Source organism: Lutra lutra, chromosome 12, assembly GCF_902655055.1.
Source record: "Lutra lutra chromosome 12, mLutLut1.2, whole genome shotgun sequence".
In the NCBI taxonomy this organism is placed as follows: domain Eukaryota; kingdom Metazoa; phylum Chordata; class Mammalia; order Carnivora; family Mustelidae; genus Lutra; species Lutra lutra.
In genome coordinates this window covers 15,758,520-15,774,718 of record NC_062289.1, presented here as the reverse complement: position 1 = coordinate 15,774,718, position 16,199 = coordinate 15,758,520, and the positions used below count along the sequence as shown (strand labels likewise).

The window sequence follows — 16,199 nt, the reverse complement described above, 5'->3', positions numbered from 1 at the left end:
TGCTGAATTGAATGTTTGGTTTAATATTTTTATTGAAGAGGACCACAGGACTTACTGTTTTTAAATACTGATTTTTAAAAGATGGTCTTTGGATTCAAACATCTGTCGATAATTCCTAACTGTATCGTATAAGCTATTTTTGTTAATAATAGCATCTATATCATAACCCTGTGTTATGAGGATTAAATAGTATAATACATGTGAGATTTTAGAATTATTTAGAATTATTTAGATTTAGGATTATTACTATTACTTCTTTAAATTTGTTTCTTTATCTGCATACTGGGAAAAATGGGATTATGCTGTAGGATTATTGTGAGGATTAAAATGTGTGCAAAGCACTTAGAGCTCTTAATATATGGTAGACATTATCACATATAGTTAAATGTTAACAGCAGGATCTTATCATGAAGTAGTCATTGTTATTTATAATTAAACATGGTAGGTCTTAATTACTAAATTTCTAATTTTGTACACAAGACTGATATGAAATTAACAACCACAAATTGTATCATCTGTTCTCTATATGGTTATAAAAGAGCCTTACATAATTTTGGTAGTATTATTGCTTCTCTCCAGTTTATACCTACCCACCAGAGATCACATGTGGATATAAATAAAAATTCGGTGATTATAAATTTCTTGAAAGCATCTATTTACAGATAAAAGCACTAAATACATATTATGAGCATGCTTTAATAATCACAAAACACTTCCTTTTCTAACTTAGATAAGGAACAGATGAGAAAAAAATCTGGTCCTACTTTTCAATCAACTGAGAAAAATGTGACAGAAGACGCTCAGACTGAGAATGTAATGACTAATTTATCAAATGCTTATGCTTCAGGTATGGGTGTCCATAACAAATGCTATTTGTTTCATTCTTTTTTGTTATCTACATATTTATTGAAGCAATCGTAATTTCCTTAAGTTTTGATGCTATGACTTTTTTTTTTTTTTTTTTGAAAGAATGAGAGAGAAAGAGCAGGTGCAGGGAGGGACAGATGGAGAGAGAGAGAGAGAGGAATCTCAAACAGGCTCCACGCCCAGCACAGAGCCTGACACCAGGCTCGATCTCACAACCCTGAGATCATGACAAGAGCCGAAATCAAGAATTGGCTGCTTAACCTACTGAGCCACCCAGGTGCCCCTCAATGCTTTAATTTACTTCTAAACATACAATGACCAGCTCATTTTTTGACAACACAATATAATAAGGTCCACCCAGGGGATCTAGAAGGTTCAGTTACTCCAATGGCATTAATCTAAAATGGCTGTGTGTGTGTGTGTGTGTGTGTGTGTGTGTGTGTGTGTGAAAATTGTTATCCAGTGGGACTTTGAATGAAGATTATAAGTAAGATTTGAACAAATGTTACTTGTTATTTGACATAGACTTTTAGTATCTTTAATTGCCAATTATCAAAACTCTATCCCCATGGTGATTTTCTTTGGTGCTCTAGTCACTGACCTGGCTGTTTCTCTCTTTTTTTCTCTCTAGATTTGTTGCCATCCAAGGACGGTGAAGATTTAACAAAATGTTTTTTGCTACAAGTGCATTACATCTTGTAGCAAGATGTATTACATCAAAAAAGTTTTGATGTTAAGAGTAAAATACTGGACTTCCATCATCCTCATCAACTTCTTGAAGGTTTGGATGGGTTTAACTTGGAACTGTCTGACCAACCTGAATCTTTGGAGCAGTTACTTGTTGACTGTATAGATACCTTGAAATACGGTGTTAAAACAGGTGATTTTCAGATTGATGTGCTTGAGCTGGAGATGGGTTGAATAGTCTTAAGTTATGTGTATGTTGAAGATGGTCCAGTTTTGCTCGTTTTTATTTAAAACATTTGTCTAGTTTACTTTCAAATTGGTGTTATCCCATATGAATTGTTTATTAATTAAGAAAGAAAAGTAGAAATAGTTTTGGTTTGGGGAGTTTCATCCCAAGGGCAACTAAATGTACCATCTTAACTTCTTTTCACTTATCTATTTCATTTGGTCAAATTCATTATTGATGCTCAATTGGTTATCCTTTTACATCAATAAATATATAGAGAGAAAATTATGTATGTATAATTATATATATATACATCCTGTATTTTAGAAATTGTTTTCCGATTAACTTTATTGTAACTTTATTCTTAACCACTTAAAGCAATGGTACTTCCAGGAGCTAACACTGTTTGAATAGGCTGTATGGCCCTCTTTTTCTAAAAGTCTTAACTGTATACTAAATAATGTATTGGAAATAACATAATCTTTGGAAGGAGGCACACACAAAAAGGGTCCAAATACAACCTATATCCCTGGGTTTATTATTTATTTCTTATGATGTGATCTGTGAAATATTTCATGGATATTTTAATAACTGGAAATCATTTGTATATGATGATTTGCTTTGTATTTGATAGACATCAAATAGACACTTAAAATAATGTATTTTTGACATCCCAGAAACTTTACCCATCACAAATATTTTATCTTCAGAGCAAACTGATCAACAATGCCACCAAGGGAAAATGACTTATATTTAAGAGTGCTCATTTCTACATTAATTTTAATAACAAAACCCCAAAAAAGTGTACTCATTTTGACATTTATTTTATATAAACTGGATATCCTTTGAGAGGATACTATATAATGTTACCATTTGAAGTCCTAGGAAAGTCATGGGGAATTTCTCACAGAATTTTAATTATTATAAGAAAAATACCACAAAGTAATATGCTCAATATGATTTCAATTATGTTTATATTTTAAACTCTTTGAAAATGTATATATGTATATACACACACATAAAACTACCTATTTATAAAAATACATTTTTAAGTTATACCTTCCAAATGTATTTATTATAAATATTTGGATAGCTATGTAGATAATTTCTCTACATCTATGCATAAAAATTACTATTCTGTGTGTATCATTTTCTATTCTGTGCACTTCTATAACGTGTAGTGTATTTACAACTTAAAAAAAAATGATTGAATAAGGCAAAAAGCCTCATAGGATTCCGAAATAAAAGGCACATTTTAAGACTAAGTTCAACCATATAAAGAAAATGTGAAGTTGAAATAAGTTTTCGTTAGAAATAAAAATAGCAAAAGAAGTTCTGAAAAACAGCAGGGCAATTGGAAAGCATTCTGACAGATGTAAATCAAGTTCTATTTCCTTCTCTCCTTTGGCATTGCAAATGCGGAAGAATCTCCAGGGGCCCATTCCCTGCCTTTGCATTTCCGTGTATCAGGCACCGAGGGAAAAGTCAAAGATCTGAGAAAGCAAAGAGTAAATAAGAGAAAGAAACAGTTGGTAACTAAGCCAGACATTCCATTCCTTCCACCGTAATGAACATTTACTGAGCACCTACAGGTTACAAAGGATGCAGGTGCTATGGAGGAGGGGCGCTGCAGGTGAGGGAAACCGACCAGAGGGAAAAGAGGTTTGCGGAGAGCCGCGATGGACTTCATCCTCAGGATAGGTCGTCCAAGAAGAAGTGCAAAGACGCTAAGGAGGAAATTAATTTAAACGGAGTTGACTATAGAATATTCAATGTGGCAACAATGCTTGGTGATTCTTTATTAATATAAATCCTCAAAATATCATTCTAATATCTGTCTAAAAAACGTGGAAGCAGCTTTTGAGAAAAAAAAATTATTTAATTTGATTTAGGTGGTTCCTTCCCCACTCACTGAGTGGTTTCACACATCCCAGCCTGGGTCTTTCTATTTTAGATCCAGGATGGCTTCCTCCTTCTCAGGCTTAGGAGATCTTCCTCAGTCCAGTGACTTCTTGAAGCTGCTTCTTCTACCCATGATGCATCTCTTCGCTCTTTGTCTGGAAGCTAACTTTAGCTCTTACCAGAAAGGTCATTTCCTCCATGAAGCCCTCTCTAAAGATTGTCTCTCCTGCTCCCCTGACCGCCTTAAGCCCCTGAGGAATGGTCTTATGGCCTTACAACGACCCAATCTTTTCCTTTGTGGTGCTTTTCACAATTGCAGTGAAACACATGGGTGTTTTCTTCCACTGGTCAGTAGGATCTGCACAGTAGTGCCTCTGTCCACCTGTTTGCTACCGTGTTCCCGTGCTGAGCGCTGTCGCTGCCTCTGATGGCTCTCGGTAGTGTTTATTGAATGAAATAACTCGTTTATGTGTGTTTGATCCCTGAATACCTGTTCACTGAGAAACTGCTAGAAATTGAACTGCTTTTTAGCCCCGTGTTTTTATTGTGGCTCATTTGTAGTTTTGCATGTTGTCTAGGACATCCTCGCTATTTTAACCAGCTCTCCAGTGGCCTAGATGTGGTTGGTCTTGCCGGGGAATGGTTGACCGCCACTGCCAATACCAACATGTGAGTATCCTTCTGGGCTCAGATACATGCATAAATAAGAGCGAAGATGTAGATTGTATATTTCTGCTGGATATGATGCTTGCCATGTCAAAACCAAATAGTCCATACCCTGAGAGAACTGCAAAGAAGCTGCTCCATGTGCCCTGGGTAAACGGTTCAAGGTTTATCCAGTCCTCTGGACAGGCTCTAGAAACTTCCAGGATCTTAATGCCTTGGTAAGGAGTAAAGGTTACTTGACAAGTCTGGGTTACTGGTGTGCCAACTCTGAGTCTGGTTCTAGGGTTGGAATCATTTAAACACTCCCCCCAAAGAACAGCGTACAGTAGTCTAAAAGACACACACAAGTATATGGGAAGTGACCTGAATATAAATTAGAACCTGAATCTGATCAAAGGTGAAGAAAGTAAACTTCTAAAGGAAATCAAAATCCAACTCCAGTATGATTCTTTAAAAATTTGACCTTTGGGGCACCTGGGTGGCTCAGTGGGTTAAAGCCTCTGTCTTCGGCTCAGGTCATGATCCCAGGGTCCTGGGATCGAGCCCCGTATCGGGCTCTCTGCTCAGCAGGGAGCCTGCTTCCCCCTCTCTCTCTGCCTACCTCTCTGCCTACTTGTGATCTCTGTCTGTCAAATAAATAAAATCTAAAAAAAAAAAAAAAAAAAAAAATTTGACCTTTGCCACAGCAAACCTGTTGGTCCTATAAAAATTAGATCTACTGCCGCAGTGTTTTGAAGCAAAGTTAATTTTAGGGCAATATTTTTCAAGGTTAAAAGGACAGGAAAATGATTGGGTATGAAATTGAAAGGAACAGACTGTGTCAAATGTTAATATAATTTAACTAGCAATCAAAAGAGAGAGCTGGTAGGAATTTAAACTTTAAAACCAAGAACTAAATGTTTATGAGGAGAGACTGCTTTGTGATGTGGAAAAAGTAAGGTTTATTTTAACTGTTTGTTATCGTTGGTGTTTTAATGATGCATGGCTCACGGTAGTAATCAGCATTTTGTAGGTATGAAATGCAAACATAAATGGCTTACACAAGCTACTGCTATTTTTAATTTTCATTGCTTGATTATGGCCTTTGAAACATGCACAGAGTAATATGTTACCTAAAAGAACTTTATCTTCAGAGAGAATATGTTTCTTTGCTCTCTAAATGATGACATAAAACTCAATTTATAAATCTTACTCCATTGTTAGGAGACTTAATCATTCTCTATTGAGGAAAATACAGAAGAAGAGCTCCTTTTTAACGAATGGAGATCTCTTAGCATAGTCTGAGACAGTGGGAACAAGGAGAACCAAATTCCAGTCCTACCACCCTCTCCAGTGCTGGGAAGTTTAGTGAGTCTCTGAAAATAATGCCTACCCCATGGCACGGCAATAGGAGCCGAAGGGTGGTGTGTGTAGATGTTGAAACTGGCTTGGCGTTTGCTGGCAGAAAATGAGCCGGTTGAAATGCCACTGTGTAAATCTTGCTTCTTACATGGTGTCTCATGGAACAAGAGTCTTAATTCTCGGAGGCAATGAGTTTCCCTACTGGGTCTCTGTGCGGGGCCCCTGGGCAAGAGTTTTTGCCCGACTACTTTATCAGGCCACGCTATCCTGAGGAACAGGGTTGAGGAAAGACAAAGGGAGTCGGGACGGGGCAGAAGAGCTCCTTGAGGGCAATGATAGACCTGCTTATGCCATCAGTATAAGCAGAAGCGAATGTTCCATCGTCTGGGATACAGTGCCCTCCTGTCAACAGCTGCTTCAAAGAGCAGCCCATCTGTAGGGAACAAGGGGAAGGAACTGACTTTCAGCCGGGTCTCTTATGGGCAAAGGACTTCACTGTGGGATGTTAACTCCCCCATGGTTGGACATTCCTGGGACTCCCCAGATTCCATGACTTGTCATGCCTGAATACAAAAGGCGATCCCTGGGCTGGAGGTCAATGCCTGTCTTATAGGTGGGAGGCAGGTCTCTGTTGGGTTGTGAGTGTGTCTGTGTGGAAGTGGTCACAGCAGTGGCTGGGCCTGAATAATGTCGGGAAGCTTTAGAGACAGAGCGAGCTGAGAGCATCTCAAGTCGCACATAAATGGTGTCCAATACTGGTATCTCTATAGAAGAACGGTTACAGTGGTCTTTAAAAGGGTTTTGAGGACAAACAGAAGAATTCCTTGAAAATAACTGAACCAACTCTTTGATTTCTGAATGCGTGGTAAGTACTTCATTGCTGACTGTATATGGTGTGTAAAGACAAAAAGCTTATAGCCTTCTTTTTTATCTTAGCTCCTTCTTTTTGTGGAAGGGACTCTAATCTCACGGTGTGACTCCGAGGAGAGTCCCCATTGCCATGTTTTCTGAATTCTTGTTCATGAACCGCATACTGTTCTTGCCTTGTACTATCTGCTTGCTTCGAGCTATTACTGAAAACATAATAGCATTTCGCCCTTTTTTGGTGTGCTCATCCAAAGTACAATCTTTAGGTAGAAAATCGTTATCAATCGATTTTGAGAAAAGGCTTTTCTACCTATTTCATGTTCTGCACAGTATTGTCTGAGGCTCTAGATCTCTTTCTAACTTGCCATATGTATATAAAACTGGGCATTTTCTAGATGTAACAGTATTGTGTATGTAGGGGTTACTATCAAGATTCCCAGTCACTGCACAAAACAATGGAGTCCACGATACTGTCTTTGTAGAACTTTGTAGAACTAATATACTCTTAATCTGGAAGGGGGGTTGAGAGCATATAAGTTTTAACTATTTCTTTTACAGTCTTCTATAGAATACCAAAAAATGTACATAACCTTATCTAGCACATGATTTTTATCTATCCCTTTCCCTTTTATATGATTCACAGTAGAAATCTATGTATGTAATATAGGTTTACCTATGACATAGCTCCAGTATTTACTGTCATGGAAATGATTCTTCTTAAGAAAATGTGTGAAATTATTGGCTGGCAAGAAACAGAAGCAGACAGAGTATTTGCACCTGGTAAGAAAAAGCAAGAAATCATTTCTCTAAACTAAATAAAATACCTACTAGGAGACACTCACAATATATTTCAACAAATACTATTATTTTTGAGAGATAAATATTCATGCATCATTGTGTTAGTTAAAAATTATGAACAAAATTTCCATAAAACTAAAAGCTATGAATTGTGGTATTTGACATTTCTCTCCACACTTCCAAGGAAAGACATTTTTAAAATAATGTTGGTGCAGGATGCCTAGGTGGCTTCGTCTGTTAAGGGTTTGCCTTCTCCTCAGGTCATGATCCCATGGTTCTGGGATCGAGCAAGGGATCCTTGCTCAGTGGGGAGTCTGCTTCTCCTTTTGTCTGCCCCTCCCCCCCCGCTTGTGCATGCTCTCTCTCTCTCTAATAAATAAATAAAGTCTTTAAATAAAATAAGATACAATAATGTTGGTGATTTGGCACCATTTTAGTTTCAGAAAGCTCTCAAATTATGATTTCAATAAACATTTCTGATATTTGAAATTAGGTTAACATTACTATTTCTCTTGCATAGGTGGAAGTATAGCCAACCTCTACGGTCTATTAGTAGCCCGTTATAAGCAATATCCAGAGATAAAAAGACAAGGCATGACCGCACTCCCATGCATCGTGTTATTGGTTTCTGAACAAGTAAGTATCAAGTCTAGGTTTTTCCAACTTTTAAGAGTCTTCTGGGATAAACTGCAAAGTAATTGGAAGAAGGAGAATATTAGCTTCACTCTAACAATATATAGATTCAGTAATCTCTGTGTCTGGGTCTGCATATTGATATTAGAAAAAAAACACTTTCCATTCAATATAGGCTCTAGAGATTAGCAATACAGATAATTCAGGATTAAAATTTAATTTCAAAATATGAGAAACTGACAAAAATGTGATTATAAATATAAAGCATTGTGCTCTTTACAAAAAAAACAAGCTATAAAAATTTTAAAGACTTAATGATTCTCTTTATCATTGAATGTAGAGAAAAATGTGATTAATGTTTTATTTTTCCAGTGAGGATCAAAGGAATCAGTTAAAGAGAAAGGCTTATTTTTATAGACTAGGTCCTCAGCCAAATGCTTCTGATATTGATAGTGTATCCACTGATGTCTCCTTTTGTTTGTGTTCCAATCTTGTGCACAGCATCAACGTTTCTTTTTAAAAAAATCAATTCATCCCTTTAATAAATCTGGTCACATTTTTCTTTTCCAGCTCAGCAATATTTGTGACATTAAAATATAATAGTTGTCCTAGTTTGAGAATTCCACGTAAAAGTGCCTGGAAACACAGGGTTTTCTTTGAAATGTCTCTGTGTTTGCAATATGCATCTATGACCAAACTCAAACTGGCATATATAGAGGCATATTATCAAGTTGGAGACCACTGCTGCGTGATTAATGTCATTTACTATAAAACATAAGATGTTGGCTTACAAATGTCATTTTCATCATTTGACATGTTTTTGGTTTTTGGTTTTTTTGTTTTTTGTTTTTTGTTTTTGCATAGAAGGAGTAAATATGCTGAATTCCCATAATGTAGATTTAAAAAGTCATTTCCTATTTAATTGGTGCATTCTCCATGGAAATGAAGTATTGTTAGGGTTTTAAATTTCTGCATTTTTTTTCTTTCATATATCTGGTCTTTTCCCGGCAACTAAAAATAACCAGGTCCAAGTTTAGATCTTGAGCTGCTAATACGTCCATCTTACTGATATTATTTACACCAGGCAGAATGATACAAAGAAATAGTTATTTAGAAGGCAAGAAGTCAAAATTGGTGTCAAAGAATTGCAGGTATCAGAAGAGTCAATGGATTTCTTCAAGCCTAATGCATATTTTATATATTATACACACACACACACACACACGCACATATAATATATATATATATATATATATATATATATATATATATGGTATATATATCTGTAATGCAAGAGTTTCAACTGTCTGGAAAATATGAGGATTTTATCTCTAGAGAATATTATTACTAGATTTATAAGTGACATGACATTCTATGTGTATGGAGAACTAGAATTAACTCAAACTCCCACTGCATGTGAAGAGTTGTGTGATGGTGCCTTCTAAAAGGGGCTTCACAACCTCCTTCATCTGAACAAATGTCATGATGAGGGTCTGGAAATATGCCTTGAGACCCATACGTGTGTATATAGAAGTATACATGCGCAAACCCATTCAAAGCTACGTGCTTTTGCTCCCAAATGCACTAGTGTGAATCATCATGGAATGCAGAGAAATGAATGCCTTTTCTATTTTCATTTTTGCCCAAGGGTCATTATTCAGTTAAAAAAACTGCAGCAATCCTAGGTATTGGAACTGACAATGTAATTGAAGTAAAATGCAATGAAAGGTATGTTTCTAACAGTCTCAAAAATCGTTATTGTCATTATGCTTCGTAGATTAAAATCCTATTTCCTATTCCAATTTTTAGCAGGAATACTCTCCCAGTTTCAATAAATTTTAACTGCCATTGGTATGAAAGAGCATCAAAGTCATCCTATCCTATTCTTAACATTTCTTTACTAAATATAGTCTTATATAAGTGGAACTGTCTATCTTCCCATTTTAAGTGTATTGAATTATATGCAATATAAATACACATAAAATGTAATAATATTTGTAGATAAAAATTCAACTGCTTCAGCAATCTACAAAGTAAAAATGTCTTTCTGTTTTCCTTGAATACCATGTTTCAGAAATAAATAGTATGACAACTATAACATATATTCTGAGGATCATTTTTATGCATATCAGACATACTCATACATCAATTCTGTGTGTATTCTATAACTTGCTTTCATAGATTATTTTTGGTTTTAGAATATGTTTTATAAATCTTACCCCATGAATTCATGCAGACCTTATTCTTTTTTAATTACTTCAGAGTTTTGCACTTTATAAATGTTACAGAATTCAGAAATCTTATTTTAAAAGACACTTAAGTGTTTCCCCCTAGATGTTAGTGTTTAAGAACAATGATTAAATGAACATCATTGTATCAAATTATTTGAGAGTCTGTGTTTGAATGTCTCACATGAATTCCTGGAAACTGAACTATTGATTCAAAGGATGTCTGGATTTAAAATTTCATAAAGATTTTTTTTTACCCTTCAAACATTTTTAAGTTAATTGATGCTCTTATCTACAGTGCCAACCCTGAATATTAACAATACTTTTATTATTGAAAATTCTGACCAGAAATTGTGTATAACTGTGATTTGTCTATTCGTGTGCTTTGCTCATTTTTCATTGGTTGTTTATTATTTGTTATTGGCTCGTAAGGAGTCTTTATGTATTTAGAAAATCTGAAACATAAAATAAATGAATAAAAAGTATCTTGCAGATGTGTTCTATAAGTTTATTATTCAGTACTTGGTCATAAGTTGTTTGATTTTCTTTATGTCTTCTGGGTACATTTCCTGAGAATCACCCCTGCCCAAGATACTTTACATCTTTTTTATTATTATGAACGGGATATTCTATTATTTATTCACAACAATTTGTTTATATAAATAGGAATATGATTTACTCCTGTAAGCACCCAGTTGCTCAACATTCTTATTATTTTCATAAGCTTTTTAATACATAATTTTAGGTATTCCTGGTACACTGCCATATGTACTCCCATTAGGGTTTTTTTTCCCTCTTTCCTTTTTTCTTCTCTTTTCTTTGTTCTTCTCTTCCCCTTCCTTCCTTCCTTCCTTCCTTCCTTCCTTCCTTCCTTTTTTTTTTCCCTTTCTTTCTTTTTCTTTCTATCATACATTTAAATAACAGATAATTTCTTCAGAGAAAAATGCTATAATACTGATGGTAGTGAGCATCCTGACGTTAGCGGGAATGCTTCTAGTGAATCACCAGTAGGCATGCTGGGTTTCAGTGTGATACCCAGATCGAGTAGATGAGTCTTGACTTGTTTCCCTCAGGTATTTGCTGTGAAGAAACATGAAGGCCATCTGAAATTTGCCACCCTTTTTCCTCCCTCCCCAACTGGATACCTGATTTTTATACCTTGATGTCAAGAGGCTTTTACTTTTTTTTTTAAGTTTTTATTTAAATTCCAGTTACTTAACATACAGTGTAATATTAGGTACTGGTGTGCAATATAGTGATTCAACACTACCGTGCAACACCAGCGCTCTTCACAACTAGAGCCCTCCTTCATCCCCATCACCTGTTTCACCCATCCCCCACACACCTCCCATCTGATGACCATCAGTTTGTTCTCTAGAGCTGAAAGTTTATTTCATGATTTGCCTCTTTCCCCATTTGCTCATTTGTTTTTTTGCCTAAATTCTGCATATGAGTGAAATCATATGGTATTTGTCTTTCTCTGACTGACTTACTTTGCTTAGCGTAATACCCTCTAGCTCCATCCACGTCATTGCAAATGGCAGAATTTCATTCTTTTTTATGGCTGCGTAATAGTCCATTGTGTGTATATATACGTATCTTCCCCTCCCCCTCAGATCTTGGGTTAGGTTAGGGTTACAGCCAGGGTAAGGGTGAGGGTATGTGCCAGAGAAGAGGTTTTTACTTTAAACTGCTCAGTAGGGAACCTGCTTCTCTTTCTTGCTCTGTCCCTCCCCCTGCTTGTATGTTTGCGCTCTCTCTCTCTCTCTCTCTCTCTCTGATAAATAAATAAATAAATAAGTCTTTAGACATAAAATATAATAAGTTGAAATTTAATCACTTGAAAGATTATCATTCTACATCTGTCTTAGAAAGCTTAAGTAATGCAAATTTTAAGATGACTGAATAGCACACTAAACATTCTTTAATTCAACATGATATTTACTGTTAGTTTTGGGGAACTGAACATTTACCCAATATCTGTTTATGGACATATAAATGCCTTAGGGAGACACTAAAAACTAATTGTTTTTAGTCTTGTGTATCATTTATTCTTCTCATTGGTAGAATTGGTATGCATATTCAAGTACTCATAATGAATCAGTGTGTATTTGTATTTTTAAGGGGAAAGATGATTCCAGCTGAGTTAGAGAAAAATATATTACCTGCTAAAACAAAGGTATGTTCTATAGCTCCATACTTAACATGTAAATTCATTTTTATTTTCTTTACCTATTTTCATTGGTGGAAAACAACTGGTAAGGTAATTACCAGGAGAAATAAGATAACCCCTAAATGTAGGAAATTCCTTATAAAATTAAAGTGAAATAATTAAGTTAAGATTGCGGTATTTCTCTCCATAATTTTCTGTCAGATATCCAATGAAAAGTTATCAGGACAAGGACTACACAAAGGAATTTGGTCATCTCCATTTTCATGGTATTATTTTGCAAAAATAAATTTGGAGAGAAATATAATAACTAAAACTTAGAGGCAGTGATATGAGTTCCTTTTATGGTTACACTACTTCCTCCAATCCTGGAGATACCTCAGAATATTTGAAATTGTTAGGTACTTAGGGTTCATGTTCAAGTCTTCTAGCTTCCTGATGCGAGGAGTGCAGTGGTGAAGTGACAGGACTATTCCTGTGCCTCCTGAGGCCGCACCCACAACTCAGCTTGTGTTGTCACCAGGGCCAGACTCCTTTCTGTGTCACAGCCACAGCTGGCACCAGTGTTTGGGGCCTTCGACCCTCTCCACGACATCGCCGATATTTGTGAGATGCACAGACTCTGGATGCACGTGGATGTGAGTCCCCTCCTTTAGTCTGACTCAAAACTACTGCTTTAAAAAATGTGTCCTATGAGCAGTCCTTAGAATCACTTCATTGGCATTGCAGCCCCGATGAAGTTTTCTCTGGAAACTCATTTTTCTAATGAATAAAATAGACTTAATATACTAGCCTGGAAAGAGCTACAAATGTATCAATGTTTTTAAAGAGCCCAAACCTCTCTTCAACCAACAATTTAGAAGATCAATTTGAAGAAATAGTTAAACCTGATTTTATTTATTTATTTATTTTTATTTGAGAGAGAGAGTGCTCATGTGCGAGTAGGGGAAGGAAGGAGCAGAGGGAGAGGAAGAGAATCTCAAGCTGACTCCACACTGAGAGTAGAACCTGATGTGGGGCTCAATCTCCAGACCCTGAGATCATGACCTGAGCCAAAATCAAGAGTCGGGTGCTTAACCAACTGAGCCACCCTGGTGCCCCTTAAACCTGACTTTAAATCAAAAGAAGATTTAGTTCATTACTCTAATAAATATTTTAAAATTAATACCTATTAAAGAAATAACAATTTTTGATGCTATTAATTTAGTACAATGACTTTGGGCAAAACTTTCTTCAGCTTTGGTAAGAGTTAGACAAATTTAAAGTTATACAATCTGGTAGAGATGTTAATTTTTCTGTGGTATTGCCAAATTTGATGCCAACCTTTTTATCTGTCTCTGGAAATTATGCAGAAGGTGTCTGAATTAATTAGAAACCTTTATAAAGCTTTACCATGACACGAATAGGCAATGAGAATTCATAGGAGGAAATTTTAAAATGCATTGTTCTTATAAGGAGTATAACGATAGCCAAGTTTATAATTATCTAGCACAGCAATTAAAGCTTCATCAACTTTTGAAATCAATTTAACATGGGAAAAAGTCACGAATGCTATTTAAAAAGAAAGAATTAATAGAACAACGAATATCTTTTATACCTGTAGGCAGCCTGGGGAGGTGGACTGTTGCTGTCCAGAAACCACGCCCATAAACTCAGTGGCATTGAAAGGTAAGACCTGCGCCATTACTTGTGAAAGCAAAATAACCTGTTTAGGCTTCTATTCTCTTTCATTAGACCTTGAGCGCTGATTGAAGCTGTTTTATCACCTAGGGCCAACTCTGTGAGCTGGAATCCACATAAACTCATGGGTGTCCCCCTTCAGTGCTCTGCTATCCTGATCCGGGAAAAAGTAAATGATTTCTTTCTTTCTTTTTTAAATATTATATTGATTTATTTGACAGAGAGAGATCACAAGTAGGCAGAGAGGCAGGCAGAGAGAGGGGGAAACAGGCTCCCTGCTGAGCAGAGAGCCCGATGCAGGGCTCGATCCCATGATCCCATGACCCCGGGATCAACACCCGAGCCAAAGGCAGAGGCCCTAACCCACTGAACCACCCAGGCACCCCACTTTTTTTTTTTTTTAAGATTTTATTTATTTAAGAGGGAGAGACAGTGAAAGAGGGAATACAAGCAGGGAGAGTGGGAGAGGAGGAAGCAGGCTTCCCACAGAGCAGGGAGCCTGATGTTGGGGCTCAATCCCAGGACCCTGGGATCATGACCTGAGCCAAAGGCAAACGCTTAACAACTAAGCCACCAAGCGCCCAATGATTTCTATTTTTAATTAGTGCGGTGATGGATGTCTTGTCTAGCTTCATTGTGAATGTTTAAAACCAAAATAATTATGGCCTCCGTGAATTAGCACAGTGCAGCACAATTTGCCCTCCTAAACTGATCCTTCCCCCTTGATCTTTAAGTAGCAGTCACTGGGCCATTTAGGTGCCACAAGACCCAATGAGTGTAAGGACAGGTGTTAACTCCATGTGTGGATAAGATCTGGGATCACACCATGGGTGGCGATAGGGTCTACAGAAAACCTGATCCCTCATGCCCCACTTACTAAAAACACTACAAGCAAACAAAAATGTCTCTTAGAGATCACGTTTGGCCCACTGGAGCCATTTGTTATTTGAAGTGTAGGGCCAAAAATGTTGCTCATTTTAAATGCAGATAAGTATGAGTAACTGCAGTATATTTAGCATAGCACAAATTTATGGGTTGTATGAAATTATTATCTCCTTATACGTTTTTGTGTTTTATCTCCATCAGTAGTAAACCCAATGTTACACAAAGAGATAAGCCCATGATCTCCTCCAAGGAGGGATGCAGTGATAAAATGCAGCTTAGGAATTCTTATCTCCATGTCATTGTCAGAAATGCAAATTCATCTTGTGTAGTATCATTTATAGCTTTGTTTTCTTTCCTACTCACCAGCAATCCAAAGACTTTGGATGTAAAAATAAAGTGTCTGTGTTCTTAAAACAAACTGCATTAACTTTAAGGCAGTCCTCAGTCTTTTAAAAAAAAATTATTTTAATTTATTTTTAAATAGTATTTAAATTCCAGTTAGTTAACATACAGTGTACAATATAGAGATTCAATATATTTATGCAACGCCTGGTGCTCATCCCAAGTGCCCTCCTTCATCCCCATCACCTGTGTTGCCCATCTGTCGCACTACTCCCCTCTGAGGACCATCAGTTTGTCCTCTGTAGTTAAGAGTGTGTTTCTTGATTTACTTCTCTCTCTCAGCCATAAAAAAGAATGAAATTTTGCCTTTTGCAACAACGTGAATGGAGCTAGATGGCATCTTGCTTAAGCAAAGTAAGGCAGTGAGAGAAAGATAAATACCATATGATCTCACTTCTGTGTGGAATTTAAGAAACTCACTCTTGAGTACTCAGTGCCCACTTTGTCTCTTCTTTTTTTTTTTTTTTAAGATTTTATTTATTTGTCAGAGAGAGAGCACAAGCTGGGGAGCAGCAGGCAGAACAGGTAGAGGGAGAAGCGGGCTCTCTGCTGAGTAAGGAGCCCCATGCGGGATTTGATCCCAGGACCCTGAGGTCATGACCTGAGCCAATGGCAGCAGCTTAACCAAATGACTCACCCAGGAGTCCCAATCATTTTGCCTCTTCTGAGAGGGTCTTTGTTCTTTCTCAGAAGTGCAGGCTGGAACTTTGAGTTCTGCTTCAGACTGTGAAGTTGGCCACACGGCAGCCATATTCTTTCCATATCCCATCAACAAAAGGGTGGCTGCCTTGTGTTTGAAGCCTGCAGGTTAATAAGCTACTCTTTCCTGTCTGTTCCTGTGTGTCCC

General features: G+C 36.8%; 1 protein-coding gene across 1 annotated transcript in view; it reads left to right on the top strand.

Annotated features, from left to right (window-relative positions):
* The first annotated feature begins 742 nt into the window (after nucleotides 1-742).
* LOC125082598 (glutamate decarboxylase 1-like) overlaps nucleotides 743-16,199 on the top strand; it is a 29,529-nt gene continuing 14,072 nt past the window's right edge. Inside the window, 11 exon segments of the mRNA XM_047698382.1 lie at nucleotides 743-847; nucleotides 1,499-1,747; nucleotides 4,261-4,351; nucleotides 7,224-7,336; nucleotides 7,875-7,990; nucleotides 9,636-9,715; nucleotides 12,340-12,394; nucleotides 12,909-12,946; nucleotides 12,948-13,023; nucleotides 13,989-14,053; nucleotides 14,156-14,234. Of these exon segments, the coding sequence (XP_047554338.1) occupies nucleotides 817-847; nucleotides 1,499-1,747; nucleotides 4,261-4,351; nucleotides 7,224-7,336; nucleotides 7,875-7,990; nucleotides 9,636-9,715; nucleotides 12,340-12,394; nucleotides 12,909-12,946; nucleotides 12,948-13,023; nucleotides 13,989-14,053; nucleotides 14,156-14,234 (993 nt within the window). The 5' untranslated portion in view covers nucleotides 743-816.